This window comes from Silurus aristotelis, assembly GCF_946808225.1.
Source record: "Silurus aristotelis genome assembly, chromosome: 13".
Taxonomy (NCBI): Eukaryota; Metazoa; Chordata; class Actinopteri; order Siluriformes; family Siluridae; genus Silurus; species Silurus aristotelis.
Window position 1 is genome coordinate 20,119,151 of NC_139586.1, and position 15,892 is coordinate 20,135,042.

The 15,892-nt window shown below is 37.0% G+C and overlaps 1 protein-coding gene across 1 annotated transcript in view; it reads right to left on the bottom strand.

Annotated features, from left to right (window-relative positions):
• The window catches only part of lrrk1 (leucine-rich repeat kinase 1), a 108,780-nt gene that overhangs the window by 67,379 nt on the left and 25,509 nt on the right, over positions 1–15,892 (bottom strand). Inside the window, exons 5-10 of the mRNA XM_083558967.1 lie at positions 15,680–15,859; positions 13,836–13,984; positions 12,150–12,376; positions 8,557–8,684; positions 7,090–7,253; positions 6,768–6,905 (exon numbers count right to left, since the gene is read on the bottom strand). Of these exons, the coding sequence (XP_083415093.1) occupies positions 6,768–6,905; positions 7,090–7,253; positions 8,557–8,684; positions 12,150–12,376; positions 13,836–13,984; positions 15,680–15,859 (986 nt within the window). The remainder of the gene's footprint in view (positions 1–6,767; positions 6,906–7,089; positions 7,254–8,556; positions 8,685–12,149; positions 12,377–13,835; positions 13,985–15,679; positions 15,860–15,892) is intronic.

A 15,892-nucleotide genomic window follows, 5' to 3' on the forward strand; every position in this document is an offset into this window, starting at 1 on the left:
TAGAGAATAATATTTATTTTTCATTCTATGGTTGTATGGAAAAAACAAATCTTCATAGCATTACTTCTATACCTTAGTGAACCATGTACTTCTTTTTAGCCCACTACTTCAAATGTAATTCCAGACCACATCAAATATAAAGGCACAATCAAAATAATCACACAAAATACCCTAAATGTATTCCATTCAAACAGCATGTAACTGACATTTGCCTCTACTTAGTGCTTACTATTAAATCATGCCAGATTAACAATAACCCGAAAGAGCTCATTAATGCCTTTCACTTGTACAATGGGACTTTGGCTTGATTACAAACCCAAACACCGTGCCTCCAACAAGTGCCGCTGTTCATGGTATATTAAAACAGGCAATTTTTGATCTGTTCTAATGACATTGTGTGTGCGTAATATGAAACATTTCCCATCTGCCCAAACATTTCAACATGTGTAGCCACTCAAAATGCAAATAAGGCTAAATTAGAAATCATTTTTGATCCCGTTGTAGTGTTTCCAATGACAATATAATGATGCATTTGTTCTGCTGAAACATGAAGTACTGTGCAAAATTAAGACCGTATACACTAAAAAAAGAACACCTGTACTCCTGATTATTAATTAGCTAATCAAGCACCAGCAATGTTTACTGGATGTTTTTTGTTTTTCATTCCATTAACCTCTTGAGTGTGTTGTGTATGAATATTCGAAAATATCAGCAATTTCAAAAATACTCATAATAGCCTATCTGGCACCAGCAACCAAGAATTAAATACTGGCTTCGTCATTGTTCTTTATTACTAACAAACCTTGTTAGATTCCTACCCACGGTATGGCATGTATAGCAAAGTATGTGGACACCTCACCATTACACAAATAACTCGATATGAAGGCTTTCTATAAACAAAGAATAGTATAGAATGGCTGTGTTTTTTAGCATTACATTTTCCCTTCACTGGAACTAAGGCACACAAACATGTTAATGCATGACAATGTGTCTGTGGCCAAAACAAGGTCCATGAGTTGGATATTGAATAGTTTACACCTGAAATTCACTGATCAGAATTGCAATTGGGATAAGAACTGCAACAGCTGCTGCACCCCAGTCCAAACCTTAATATCTAATCTTGCTAATGCTCTTGTGGATGAATAAGCACAAATCCACTCCAAAATCTAGTGGAAAGAGTGGAGGTTATATATAAAAAATAAAAAAAAGAGCACTACTCCCTTATGGGCACATGTGGTGAGAAGTTGTGATAAGATCACTCCGGTCTCACTTTCTCTCTCTTTCCTGTCTTCAAATAAATTTGCTACAGTTCCCAGGCAAACCTCTGAATGAACCACCTATTGCCAAAGGTCAGCTTGTTGCCCTCAGTGCATTGTTTGTAAAATACATGAACTTTCCTTTGTCTTATCCCTTTTATTATTTCTGCAAAAATACTATAGCAATTATTCTTTCATCTGCTAGTTTGTTCTATCTTTTATTTAAATTTTTGTATATCTGGACATATAACTGGGTCAGATGTGGCCATAGAATATATATAATGATTCTTAACACCAAATATTATTTTCCTGTGGGATTTTCAATAAATTCTGTTTTGTTTAACCACCGTCAAAACTTCTTCAGCCCTGACAAGACTTGATAAAGTTCAGCGTAATTGGGATTTCAGGGATTGTGTTTCACCCCAAGTTGAAACCTAATTTGTGCAACTTTGCAACTTCCTGCCACTAACGGTTTGGCATAATGAGCTCCATCAAAAACTGCATTAGTTACTCTACAGCTTCTTTTTACAACCCTTATGGCGCTGCTTTTCCATAAACATTCTCCCCGAATCGCCTTATATTGTCTTTTTCACTGCAGCCAGCCTTCTTCAGCTTGTAAGATTATAACATTTCAAGATCATAAAATGTGTAAAGCACACCCGAGTGTTCAGTACACTTCTCGTAAATCACCTAATCACTGTGGATAAAGTTAAATAAATATTAACATAAATGTAAAAAGCTCACTGGATCCATGTCACTAGGTTCTTTTCTCTGGGTTGTCCAACCTGCGGCTCTCTATATGAATGTTTGGCATTGAAAGCGAGAGAGTGAGTTCTTTCCCTGTCTGTCAAACCGCTCGAGCGTTAAATTGCATCTGGGATGGTGGATATAATGCTGCTTTGTGGGATTTCACCTTATACCCCCACCTCAAGTGTGATTTTACAGTAGTTACAGTTGTAGTTTCTAGCTTCTACAGAAAACTTCCACAGTAGCAAAGAAAATGTAAAACAAAATATTTAAACTACGAGAAAACCAATAAACAAAAATACTGTAGTAATGCGCCTTCTAGTTTCATCTTACACTACTTCATTACTTTAACTAGTTTCATAATTTTGTTACTGTGTCACAGTAAGTGTACATCTATAATAGTATTTTATAAATATAAAAAAAAGTTTTGCCCTGCCTGCATCAACGCCTTAAACAAAGAAGATAAAATGAGACGTTACAGAAATAGAGTCTTACATTATTTCAACTGTGTCAAAAACAGTCGTTATATGAGGTCCTTAACTTTAATACTCAGCAGGATTTCCAGAATTTTCTGTGGTGAGTCATTTTGGAATATTTTTTATTCATATTTTCTGGTGAAAATGTTCTGTCTTTACAGTCTATTAATGACTGTTTGATGGTCACGTACTTGTATTTATGGCATTTGGCAGACGCCCTCATTCAGAGAGACTTGCAGTCATCCCAGCATGGCAGATTTAATGGCCTTGCTTATGCTCAAGGGCTCAACAATGGCAGCTTGGTGGTAGATTTGAACTGATGACCTTCTGATCAGATGCCCAACATCTTAACCACTGAGCTACTCTTGCTGTTTGCTTTTCGGAGATTACATGTCAGGGGCTCTTCACCATTTGGTAAAAAAGCATGTGTCTAATAAATAAAGCATAAAAGTCTTGAGTCTCCAATATGGCATATTGTGTATATGATTTGATTGTGTCTGGATTCAAAGAGGAAGTTGAAGAACTTTGTTTGTTTTTAATTAAAGCAGGGTTGATGTATCTTGCTATGAATTCATTGGTCTAATTCAGTTTTCCACTTTTTAGAGATGTAGTTTAATTAAATTAATTAATTAATTAATTTATTTATTTTACAGTAAGTATGGTAGTTAACGACTGGCATTTATTTGTAAGCACTGAACAGCTTGTGTGCAGCTTTGGTAGTGCACTGATACGATATGCAACTACAGAAGTTTATTTTTAGTGCTATATAGTAAATGCTTAATTACAGTAGTTGAATAGTTGCAAATGTTTTACAGTAGATGTGCAAGTCCCATATTTAGTTATTTGTTAGTATTTTGCAGTGTGCAACTACAGTAGTTTATTTGTTAGGATTTTAAAGTAGATTGTTAATTGTTAGTGTATCAACTAAATTTATGCTGCTCCAGCAATGATTGTAGTTTATGTGACAATTTATTTACTTATTTATTTGTGTCTAACCACTCAAAAATTCAGTTTCACCTGCGATGTTGTACATATTGTATAAACACAACTCCATTGTTCAACATTTTCGTTGTTTTAACAGTTTATGTGCTGCTCTGATATCGCTTAAGTTAGTGTTTTATAAGAAAAGTTGGAGTTGTTGAAATTCACAAAATGGGTACTACTAAAGCAATTATGGGAAATAGTAGCTTAGTGGTTAAGACACTGGACTTTGAATTTGAAGGTCATGTTAACAAATCCCAGTGCAACCAAGCTGCCACTGCTGGGCCCTGGATCAAGGCTCGTAACCCTCAACTGTTCAGCTGTATAAATGAGATTACGTCCCTATGGATAAGGGCATCTGCCAAAATGCTATAAATGTACTCTGTGAGTGTCGTCCTTACAGAAAGTTTGCTTCAGAAACGTGTTAACATTTTCATAGTTACGCAAGCTTCGCCAATTCACCCAGTGTTAATGTTTGTTTGTTTTTTTGGAGCTTTGCTATTCAAGTATACATAAGTCCTTAAGACATGCTAGCAACATGCACATGAACCATTCTGTCTAAGCACACAGGATGTTGTTGTATTCTTATAACAGAGAGGCTTATAGTCCAGAAAACACTGTCCTCCTCAATGCAGACTCTGTTCAAGCTATTTTGTAATGGTATACTTGATGGTACACTTGTGAACAGATGTAACTGACAGCACATGATGAAAACACGTACTTGATGTTTGAAGTATTCCTGGTGTTGACAACCAGGCCACCTGCACCACCAAACTTCCTGAATGAACAGACATCAGCTTCCTGCTAATCAGTCTGCATAGACAGATCTCCTGTTCTCCTTTTTCTCCTCTCAGATTATGCAGAGTTCTGTGTGTGTTTGTGTATGTGTATGTGTGTGTGTGTGTGCCAGAGAGAGAGAGAGAGAGAGAGAGAGAGAGAGAGAGAGAGAGAGAGAGAGAGAGAGAGAGAGAGAAGAGAGAAAGAAAGAGAGAGAGATGAGAGAGATTTATACTGGATTTGAAGCTCTGAATCATCAGTAGTGCAATGCCAATCCTAAGTATTTGATCTGCCAAGCCTCTACAACCTCCTTCCTAATCATGCAGAGGGAAAGATACAGCCCTCAGAGGAAGATTTCTATCTTGTCATGACTGTTTTGCATCACTTCAACAAATGTACTCCAGGTAAATCTAACTGGAGACTCTTAATGGATCCATATGATTATTGCAATGGTGTGCAAAACACACAGACATCACAGACACGATAGTGTGTGCTTTAAGATCATTTGACTCCTGTGTGCATACGCACTATATAAGTTGTCTCAGTCACATCATAAAAAAAATAATCTGACACTGATCCTGTTTTATTCCATTGTCAGTCTGATACCAGTAATTACAGTAATACTGTAACTACAATAATACTGTAATTACGGCAAAACGAAATAATAGGGACAGAAGCAAAATCTAAAAGCCATCAAATTTTTGTTCTGTCCAAACCGTCAACACACACTGCGCTCGTAGATACACCCATCACTATAAGAGTGATGCCATCATGAGGCCAGACAGAGAATTTCACACAAAAAAATGCACACTGGATCAGCTTTCCATGACCTTGACCAGTGTTTTATTGGTTATTTCTCTTTTAATGCCTTAACTTTATTACAGTGTTTTATAGTGTATACAGTTCTCTGTTTTACTGTATACTGCCTTTTGATTGACCTTTTTTCTTTTACTACAGTTTTCACTCTAAACAACATCAATATTCACATTATTTTGCATGCGCTGCTTTCAAGCCTTCAATTGCTTTATAAATTAATTTACTTTAAAACTTCTCTCGAACATGTTGATTAAAATGTACTTAATTTCAATCCCATGCTGATTGTTTCTTGCTCAAATCAAACCTGACAAAGCAATATACCAGCTATATTAACATTCTGCATATACAGGCTTTAGTGCTTTAAACAGATTACAGTTTATCACACAATCCTGCATAATCATTAAATGTAATCATGTTAAATCTAAACACCATAATACTGTATACTTCAACCAAGCACCTAAGTGTTTAGCAATGTGGGAGTGTATTAAAAAAACAAAAAAGCTCAGACAGTCTCTAAGATATTATTCCACTGCAGGAAAACTTTTTTTTTTTTTTTTTTAGATTGCTTTTGGTATATAAACAATATGGGTAAAAGTTTGTGGACACCCGAGCATTGGTATGTGCTTTTTGAACTTCAAATTCCATATTTAGTCCCCGTTTGCTGTTATATTAACCTTCATTTTCCTGGGAAGATGTTTCACTAGATTTTGAATTGTGCTTGTGGAGATGTGTGGGGACTCATTCAGACACAATGGTGTTAGTAAAGTCAGGTACTGATGTAGGTGAGGTGAGGAGGACCGGGGTGCAGCGTTTATATTAACATTAATCCCTAACGTGGTCCATGGGGTTGAGACTCAAGAACTTTCACTCAAACCCCGTGTACATTATATGTTCATGATACTGGTATTGTGTTCAGGGGCAATGCTGGAACAGGTCTGGGTCTCCTAAGTCAAGTGAAGGAAGAATTCAACGCTACAGCATCCAAAGACATGTGGTAAAAGTTTGGTGAGGAACCCCATATGGCTGAAAAGTCAGGTGTCCCAATAATGCCAATATAATGTGTGTGTGTGTGTGTGTGTGTGTGTGTGTGTGTGTGTGTGTGTGTGTGTGTGTGTGTGTGTATGTATGTATGTATGTATGTATGTAGATAGATAGCTAGATAGATAGCTAGATAGCTAGATAGCTAGATAGATAGATAGATAGATAGATAGATAGATAGATAGATAGATAGATATATTGTGTGTGGACACAAGCCGATTCGCAAGATGGAGGGCGCAGTACATGCCGCTACGTTTGCATGCCGTGCAAAACTTACATATTTAGGTATATATGTATAAATTTGTTAAGCTACTGTAAACATTCACTGGTTACCTTACTGAGCAAAATTGGTGATTTTGGTGTGTCATTTAATCTGATACGGTAAATAAAGCAAATTTCAATAAAAGGGTTGAGGCACAAGATAAAGACGCAGATGGCAAGATTTTAAAAGCAACAAAAAGTGGCACATGGAACGAACACCAACAGCTTCAACTTTAACTCAAAATGTATGTTGCATAATTGCCACACAATTTAAGGGGCATTTTAAAGTATATGGTGATTTATATGATGATCCCTTACTGTACATAAAAACTAAAACTGTCTGTTTAAAAAAAAAAAAAAGTTTAAACAGTTGTTTCAAATCTTACGCATATATAAGTAAAAAATCTGTCCTCACCTCGAGTTCAAATATGTAGGAGGGCAGCTCCTTCAGGGCATTCTCTGAGAAGTCCACCTCCTTCAGATGAGTCCTCCAGAAGATAGAGATCGTATCAGGGAGACTCTGGATCTGGTTGGACGCAGCTTTGCAGATTTTCTACATAAAAAATGACAAGGACAAAGAAAGCTCCAGAAATCGGCAGCACTTTAAACAGTGATGCAGCACCCCAGTGTCTGATAATATAAACAGCCGGATAAGCCACTGTGTTCCATTTTGATTTTAATCTTCAGACATGCACAGTGTGTGAGAGTGAAAGAAAGCAGAGTGTAGATGAACACACCAGAGGACAGGCCCAGGGGTCGGGAAAGCAGCTTAGCCTGTTCTTGCTAATGTTAATGCTGTTCAGGGACTTGAAGCAGTGCAGCACGTGGAACGGGAGATCAGTCAGGAGGTTATCAGACACGTCCAGCTCCTGAAGCCTGCGTAGTCCAATCCAGTTAGTGCCTGTGGGAGGAAAAAGAGAGAAATTGAAAGAGAGATTTAGTGATAAAGCAAAAATTAAATGCAAGAATGACAATTTCATTATTATTTACACAGATCATTGTGACATATTCTCAATGGGCCAGAGTTAAATGTATGCCAATATTTATGCAAGAAAAGGTCTTGGTATTCAAAATCAGCTTGTGCATGTAGTAAAAGATGCTCAGCTCATGCAGAGAAAATTGAGTCTCTGAGATAAAGAATGATTCCAATTAGGATGTATCTTTCCATCTATGTGTGCAGGGGGAAAAAACTATATGACTAGGATCATTATGTGTTTAATATTGGCCTCAAGTGGCATTTCATATTTCTTTTGCAGTATATAGAGCCCAAAACATACATTTCACCATGTCAATCAGTGGCACTGTTCCTCAAACATAAAAATAAAAAATGGCCTGAAATTCAAGATTAAAAATCACATGCAATTGAGGCATGCTTCTAAATAATATCTGTATAATGATTTGCACAATTTTGGCGATAAGTCATCTCAGTATGCAGTCAGTACAACACTGCACATTATGCAATATTTGATCTGTAAAGTATATACTATCCTATTTGAATTGGAGAAGCAGAGAATTAAACATTACTGCTCATGTCTTAGTTCGGTGTGTCTCTAACCCCATGTTGTTTTATGCAGCACACTTGACTGCACAGATAAATGTTATTGCACCATAAAACACAAGTCTATCAAACACAAGTCTATCAATATGCAAATACAGTCTGATTTACAACATGCATATTCAATTTCTTGATGGTGCAACTTCAAGCTATTTTACTATTCAATCCAGACAAGCTTCTATTGTTTAAAACAAATCAATTACAATGACTTTAAGACACTTTAAAATTGACTGATGATTTAATAGCACAGTAAAAGAGTAAAGCATGTGGAATGCTTTATTTCCTCACTGAATGAAACTGGTACCACCAACTCATTACATCAAACTTCATTACAAAAAATAATAATAAAATCATGATAAATGTTGCTATGTAATTTTTGGCATGTAATGGCATGTAATTATTCGATTAGGACCATGCTACAGTCAATACTGTCCTTATTTTTCACACTTTTAATGGATGTTTGCTTGGCATCTTCAAATCTGGGAACCATCCATTAACATAACTGTGCACCTACTGGAAATCATGAATCTAAGCACACTTTACTCAATATAATAACCTCTTCTGAATAACCTTTTCCAATCTCAATGTGTGTGTGCGTGTGCACGTGTGTGTGTGTGTGTGTGTGTGTGTGTGTGTGTGGTGTATATACCATTAGGGATGCTGAACAGTACACTGAGCTTGTTCTTGGCTGCAAGAAGTCTCTGGATCTGGCTGAGATGCAGCAAGCCAACCGGGAGACTCTCCAACTCGTTCTCACACAGATTGACCTGGCGTAATCTTCAGAAACCACATGCGCACACACACGTACAGAGTTCAAGATCACAAATGTTTGAAATACAAAAACATGAACAAAAATCGGTTTCTGGTGAAGACTACAAAGCACTTCTGATCTGGATAATGGTGTCTGATACATGTATATTTAAATACAATGTCCTGGATGCAGGTGCCTCTAAAGGAAAGTTTATTTAAAACCTATTAAAATTTACTCAAATTTCACACTGGACAAAAAAGTTAGCAACTCCCACCAATTCCAGCATTATACTGTATAAATTGTATACATTTTAAAAGACTGCATATATAAATGAATGCAGTATAATGCAAGAATTGGCAGATATGTTTAAAACAGGTAAAGTTCAACATTTACAGAGACCTATGCTCTTATTTAATAGTTTAGTTTAATAGCAAAGGAGGTCAAGCCGCTGATGGAATTCTTTCCATAGAAGCAAGGAAATGCGTATATATTATTTGCAATTATGGAGTATATCAATAAAAAATGTTCAGCCTGAGTACGAGTACATATTAATATAGATACCTGTTACCATCTTATAAAGCACCTACCGTAATTTCCAGACTATAAAGCGCACCCATATATAAGCCGCACGCACTGAATTTTATGAAATATTTTTATTTTTAACATAAATAAGCCGCACCTGTCTATAAGCTGCACTAATGTACTTTACACAGGCTTTAACAAAAGACATGTTACACACGGTGTAACGGGTGAAATATGTTGCGTTTCCTTTAGGAGCATAGCAGAATTTTGGGAATAGCATGCCAGAAGCGAGCTCTCCCTTCACCCTGACTCGACGCGCTACAACGGCTTGTATCTAAACAGTAGCCGACCAAGAAAGTCATTGTTCACTGTCTTCCAACTTCCTTTCACAACTATTTCTCTCGGGAGTTTATCTTTTGGCATCGCCGTGCGTTTAAAAATCACCCGATTGAAGTTTTTACTCCCGATGCCGTGCAGCTCAGAACACAGGTGAGGTGCGTTTTTTCGTTTCCGTTCGGAAATTTCATTGGTCTAATGTTATGGGGTTCAGTTTTTTGGCTTGAAGTTTGTGAAACCTGGAAAAACCCAGAAAAAATGTATAAATTAGCCACTTCGTTGTTTAAGCCGCGGGGTTCAAAACGTGAGGAAAAAGTAGCAGCTTATAGTCCAAAAAAATACGGTAGTTTGAGAGCAACCAGAATGGCCACGCCAAACAAACTCTCCCTATCACTGACCACTTTAAAGTGCTTGACAAACTGTCATGGATTTAAATCATCAGAAAACCTGACAAACAGTCAATTATCCATTCATTCCTTAGCTTATTACATAGTGATGTGTTAACTACAAATGTATTCTCTGTGAAATGTGACATGAGACAGAGTACCAGAATACCTGGTTTATATTGGTTTTTAATTGTCGTGCTGGTTTAAAATGAATATTATAGCTCAATATATTTTGCTATGCATCTAGATTTTATACAATCATGACTTCAATGTAGATTATGATTAGAATTCAAGCTCATGGCATTTGAAAGGTTTGGTGATTCAGTGGGCATCTATGGAGTTTATTATATTATAATTATTACACTACTATGTTTATTGGTTTAGAACCAAAATGACATGCCACATGACATTTTTGGTCATTATTTGTGCAATACATTCAGAATGATGAATTTTGTGCCGCTTGTTCATTATTGCATCATTAACAGTCTACTGCACATTTAATCACATTGTACTTAATTTTTTTTGGAAAATGTGTAATTCACTGAAGTATGCTTATTAAAAAATGAGCAGGGTAATGGACTCATACCGAGATCAGTATAACTACTGCTATTAATTTAAAGGCAAATCAATATGTGGATATTAAGATCCAATGTTCCCTGTAAATTATTTCATGTTTATTTAATTAACATTTTGGCATGATGAACCAACAAAGAAATCAGGCTCTAAGGCTGAGGTAAATATTACAAGCAACAGATCTAAAAATTATAAACCCATTTATTTTTGGGTGGTGGTGGTGGTGTGAAATATCAAGGTGATATTTAATACAATAGAAATAGATTTTAAAAAATAGGGCGACATTTACTCCTAGGTTTACCAAACATAAGTTTATTTAAAACTTTTACAATCATTGGACAAATGCTGATTTATGCGTTTATTATTTAAATAGGCTAAATAAAAATAGGTTGTTTGCAAATTTATAGTCACCTTTTAAGGATCTATTATCTATTTTCTATCTATTATATCTATTATAGTCTGACCTCAAGCCCACTGAAACATCTTTAGATGAATTGGAACGCTGACTGCACCCAAGGCCTTCTCACCCTCCATCAGTACCTGACTGTACTAATGCACATGTGGCTGAATGAGCACAAATCTTCGCACGCAAACTCCAAAATCTAGTAGAACATTATTGCAGAAGAGTGAAGGAGACTAAAACAGCAAACGTGGACCAAATGTGGAATGGGATGTTCTAAAATCAAATACAAATCTTGTACAAGATCAGGTGCCAAAAAACTTTTGTGCAAACAGTGTACAATATGTTCACGTTTTATTTTATTTTAAAGCACAATGGACAGTGTCTCAAAGCAACTTTACAAAACTTAAAAATGTAAGTAAATTATGTTTATTTATCCTGATGAGCAAGCCTGGGGTGGCTGTGGCAAGGACAAACTCCCTGAATGAATGAGGAAGAAACCTTGAGAGGAACAAGACTCAAAAGGGGATATGTCCAAATACCTTAAATAATGTTATGTGTTGTAATGATGATAAAATAATTAAAGCTGTTACACAGATTTTGGATTCACAAAGTGAACAATGACAGGTGAAGGGGAATGAAAAAATGTAAAACAGAGTATGTGTGTGAATGAGAGGGAGGGCATTGGAGTGGTGCGGCTGCAGGAAGAAGAGGTGGTAAAGGGGGAGGAGTTCAGGTAGCTGGGATCAACAGTGTAAAGTAATGAAGAGTGTGTTAGAGAAGTGAAGAAAAGAGTGCAGGCAGGGTGGAGTGGGTGGAGAAGAGTGGCAGGAGTGATTTGTGATAGAAGAGTATCTGCAAAAGTAAAAGGGAAAGTTTATAGGACTGTGGTGAGACCTGTGCTGCTGTATGGTTTAGAGACAGTGGCATTGAGTAAAAGACAGAAGGTGGAGCTGGAGGTAGCAGAGCTGAAGATGTTGAGGTTTTCGTTGGGAGTGATGAGGATGGACAGAATTAGAAACGAGTTTATTAGAGGGACAGCACATGTAGGACGTTTTGGAGACAAGGTGAAGGAGGCGAGATTAAGATGGTTCGGACATGTGCAGAGGAGGGACATGGGGTATATCGGTAGGAGAATGCTCAGGATGGAGCCGCCAGGAATTCTGTAATTCGATAAGGGGTGCCAAATCTTTTGCATACATACAACTGTAAAAGTAATGCACATTTACATCCCTTATGCAATTTGCACATTTCGTTTTGATGTTTTACTGTACCTGATGCAGATGATTTCCTGAGAGGACTGGGGTGTGTGCAGCTCTTTCAGCTTATTGTGAGAGAGGTTGAGTGTGTGAAGGTTTATAAGGCCCCACGGCACCACGGAGGGCAGGGAACTCAGGCCGTTGTGTGACACATCCAGTACTGTGATCCTGGAGGAAACGTCCAGGAACCAGTCCAGCTCCAACCATGGCAGCTTTAACCCTGACCACTGCACACTCACCGGCTGCAGAACATTAATCAGAGAAGACAAATAGTAATCCACATACAGTAGTGCTAATGCTGCTCCACTGACACATAATTTACTCACACAGGCACATAAACACCAACACACACACACACACACCAATTATTAGCATAAACAAATTAATTGATCTAAAAGTAGTATGGGTTAAAAAATCTAAATAAATATAATCTTCATAAGTGTGGGTAAATAACTTTACTTAAAAGCCAACCTGCAAGATAAATCTAAAAGCGGTGATAGATACACTACATAAACAAAAGTATTGAGACACCTGACTTTTCCAGCTACATGTGGTTCGTCCCCAAACTGTTGGCTTGGAATGCATGAGAGTTCAAACCCACTAAACACCTTTGGGATGAATTGTAACGCTGACTTTACCCCAGGCCTCTACACCCTACCTGACGCCGCCATCATCTTTGCGGCTGAATGAGCAGGAATCTCATCAAGGACACTCCAATTTCTAGTGAAACATCTTCTCAGAAGATTGGAAATTATTATAACAGCAAATGGGGATTAAATGTGGAATAGGATGTTTAAAAAACAAGACATGCAAATCTTATTGTCAGGTGTCCACAAACTTTTGTCCATATAATGTAAATAAATATAGCTAAATATTAATGTGGGTAAATGTGGTCTGTAGATTGTATAGGTAGGTAATAAAATAAATAAATTAATACATATATCTAACAGTCTGAATAAATACAAGCATTGATAAATTAATAATTAATTAATAATTAATTAATAATCCTAATATTACCATGGATTTAAAAAACAAAACGTCCTTTTTGAATATCAGCATGAACAGATAAACCTAGCCCAATATTACCATAAATAAGTAAATATAGTTACATGCTAACATGTGTGGATACAACTAGCTAAATATTGACATACAGGGTAAATAAATGTACTTAAATATTAGCATTAGGCTGATAAATACATAGAACTGAACAGTAGCATGTGTTTATCTATGTTGGCATAGATAAACAAATGTATGTCAAAGGTGTCATGAGTAAACAATTCTAGCTATATATTAGCATATATTGATAAATCAAGCTAAATTGGCACAGGAAGAAAGAGCTTATTAAACGCTAATGTGGGCAGGAAAATCTAGCTCATTAGCTTATATAACATGGATGAATAAGGAAAAGAACTAATAAAAATAAAACTAACATTACACTACCTGAATAAAAATACTTGGCTGACTATTGTACCTTTTTTTTTAAAGAAATGTGACAGCTATCACCTGTCATTAGGTATAGATTTTACGTTTTGAATGCAGCTACAATTAATTATATGTGATTGTATTAAATGAATACAAAATTCTGAAAATACTAAAGATTCAGACTGTAAATAAATCCACAGTAAGTGTCTTTAAACATTACGTGACTCGAAACCACCGGGGTGTCTGTCGACTTAGGTTAAACTGCTAAAATATGCTCACTTGCTGCACTCTCCCGTCACTGCGTGTGTCCCTGTCCTCCAACAGGCGCTCTCTCAGCAGCTCCTGCGCGAACGTGCCGTGGTCCATCAACGTGTACGAAGAGAAGCAGGCTCCATTCTCCAGCAAAAACCTAGCAATCTCCTTATTTCCTGAACCCAGGAAGCAAGGAGGTATGAGAATACTTTAAATCACGGTGACACTACAACAGGAAGTGTAACATCCTCTCTTGCCTCACACTTTAGCCTTAAAGAGGAACTATTTCTTGCGTCGCCAGAATCATGGAAGGAAAGTACAGTAGGTAGCACAAAAAAAACCTCATCTAAAATCCCCTAATCTGATTTAAGGATGTGGTTTCAGATTAGGTCAAAGAACCAATCAGATACACAACAAAGTTTAAAGGCCACTGAGACAACAATATATGCAATACTGACAGCACATTTCTGTGGTTTTAGTATCAATTGCAGGTCTCGGGTTAGATAACGAACGTGTTTTAGCTGTTGGCATGATGAGTAACGTGTGAAGTCATCTGAAGGAGCTACTGTTATGTAGTCGACTGTGTGGCTCATACAGGTGTTTCAGTTCCTAGAATTTAAATCAGCTACGCTGTAAATGAAACTCTAGCTCAAGCCGATCTTTCAGTACCACTTACACTATACAATGAATAATTTCACTCGTATAATAACCTTCTGGGAAGACTTTCCAGTAGATTTTGGAGCATGGCTATGAAGATGTGTGATCATTCAGCCACAAGAGCATTAGTGAGATCAGGTGATGATGTAGGGTGAGGAGGCCATGGGTGCAAGGTAGCATTCCAAGTCATTCCAAAGGTGTTTAGTGGGGGTGAGGTTAGGATTAAGTGGAGGCCACTCACAATCTACACTAAACTTAGCAAACCATGTCTTCATGAAGCTACCAATGTAGAGGTAATGTACACGCTGGAGCAAATCAAAGGAACTTGTACTTGTATGTTACTCCATTCTGGGCTTTCAACATTTTGGCAACAGTTTGGTGAAGTTTGGACACATAAGGTGTGACAGTCAGGTGTCTACATATTTTTAGTCAATCTTACTGTGAAAATCCATTCCTAGGTATAGTATGTATAAATATTTTATTACTGGTAATTATGTGATGGTTTCGGAAATCTGTCGGATATTTTTTATATCTACCTTTAACACCTTAACTGTAAGAAACTGTATCTTACCAAAATAATACAGAATTGAATGTCCTTTTAATCTTGAATATTTGGGTAAGGGGTCAGATTCACAGATGGAGTGGTAAAAGTTCAATTCACTCTAAAGGGTTTTAAAACCTGCTAGCGGAGTGTGACTCCCTTACAGTATACGGCTTTGATGGAGTTTTAGGAAGTTATGTGCTGCTTTTAATGGAAAATGATGTTGGAAATCATATATCCTCTGTCGTTTTCAGATTTATATACATTCCTGGACAACAAATGGCATAATCTTTAGCTTAAGTTTTTTCTTTTTAGAAATATAGGGATATGGCTTTTTCTTTTGATTTCTTTACATGCCAAAGCCTTGTGGATGCACCTGCTGGCACCTATCTATAGAAAAAAAACATTAAAATCATTGGTATGCTGCAGCAGCAAAAGGAAACAATGGTGGCACAGAAGCTCTCAGGAGTGCATTTGCTTAATTCTTCCTCGTTTTCTAAGACCACTAATGCTATGAAAAATAGTAATGCTAATATTTCACCATTTTGGGCTCTTAGAGCAAAGTCTATAAATGCAGCTGATTGTCACGTTCAAAAATTCATAATTAAGAATCCGCATGAAATTCTCGTTAATATAATTCCAAACCGATGTTGGGCATTTGTTGTTAACGTACCTGCCCGGGCGGCAGCGTACAGCGGCAGGCCAGTTATAACTGCAAACTCGTCGGTATGTAGTGCGCAATCCTCTGCATCGGCCTGGTAATTGAGAATCAGCAGCTTCACCACCTCTAAATGGCCCTGCTGGCATGCTGTCGCCAGCATCAAGTTCAACAAATCTTTTTGGATGCATGGAACTATAGAAAGGTGACACAAGGAAAAACAGTAAG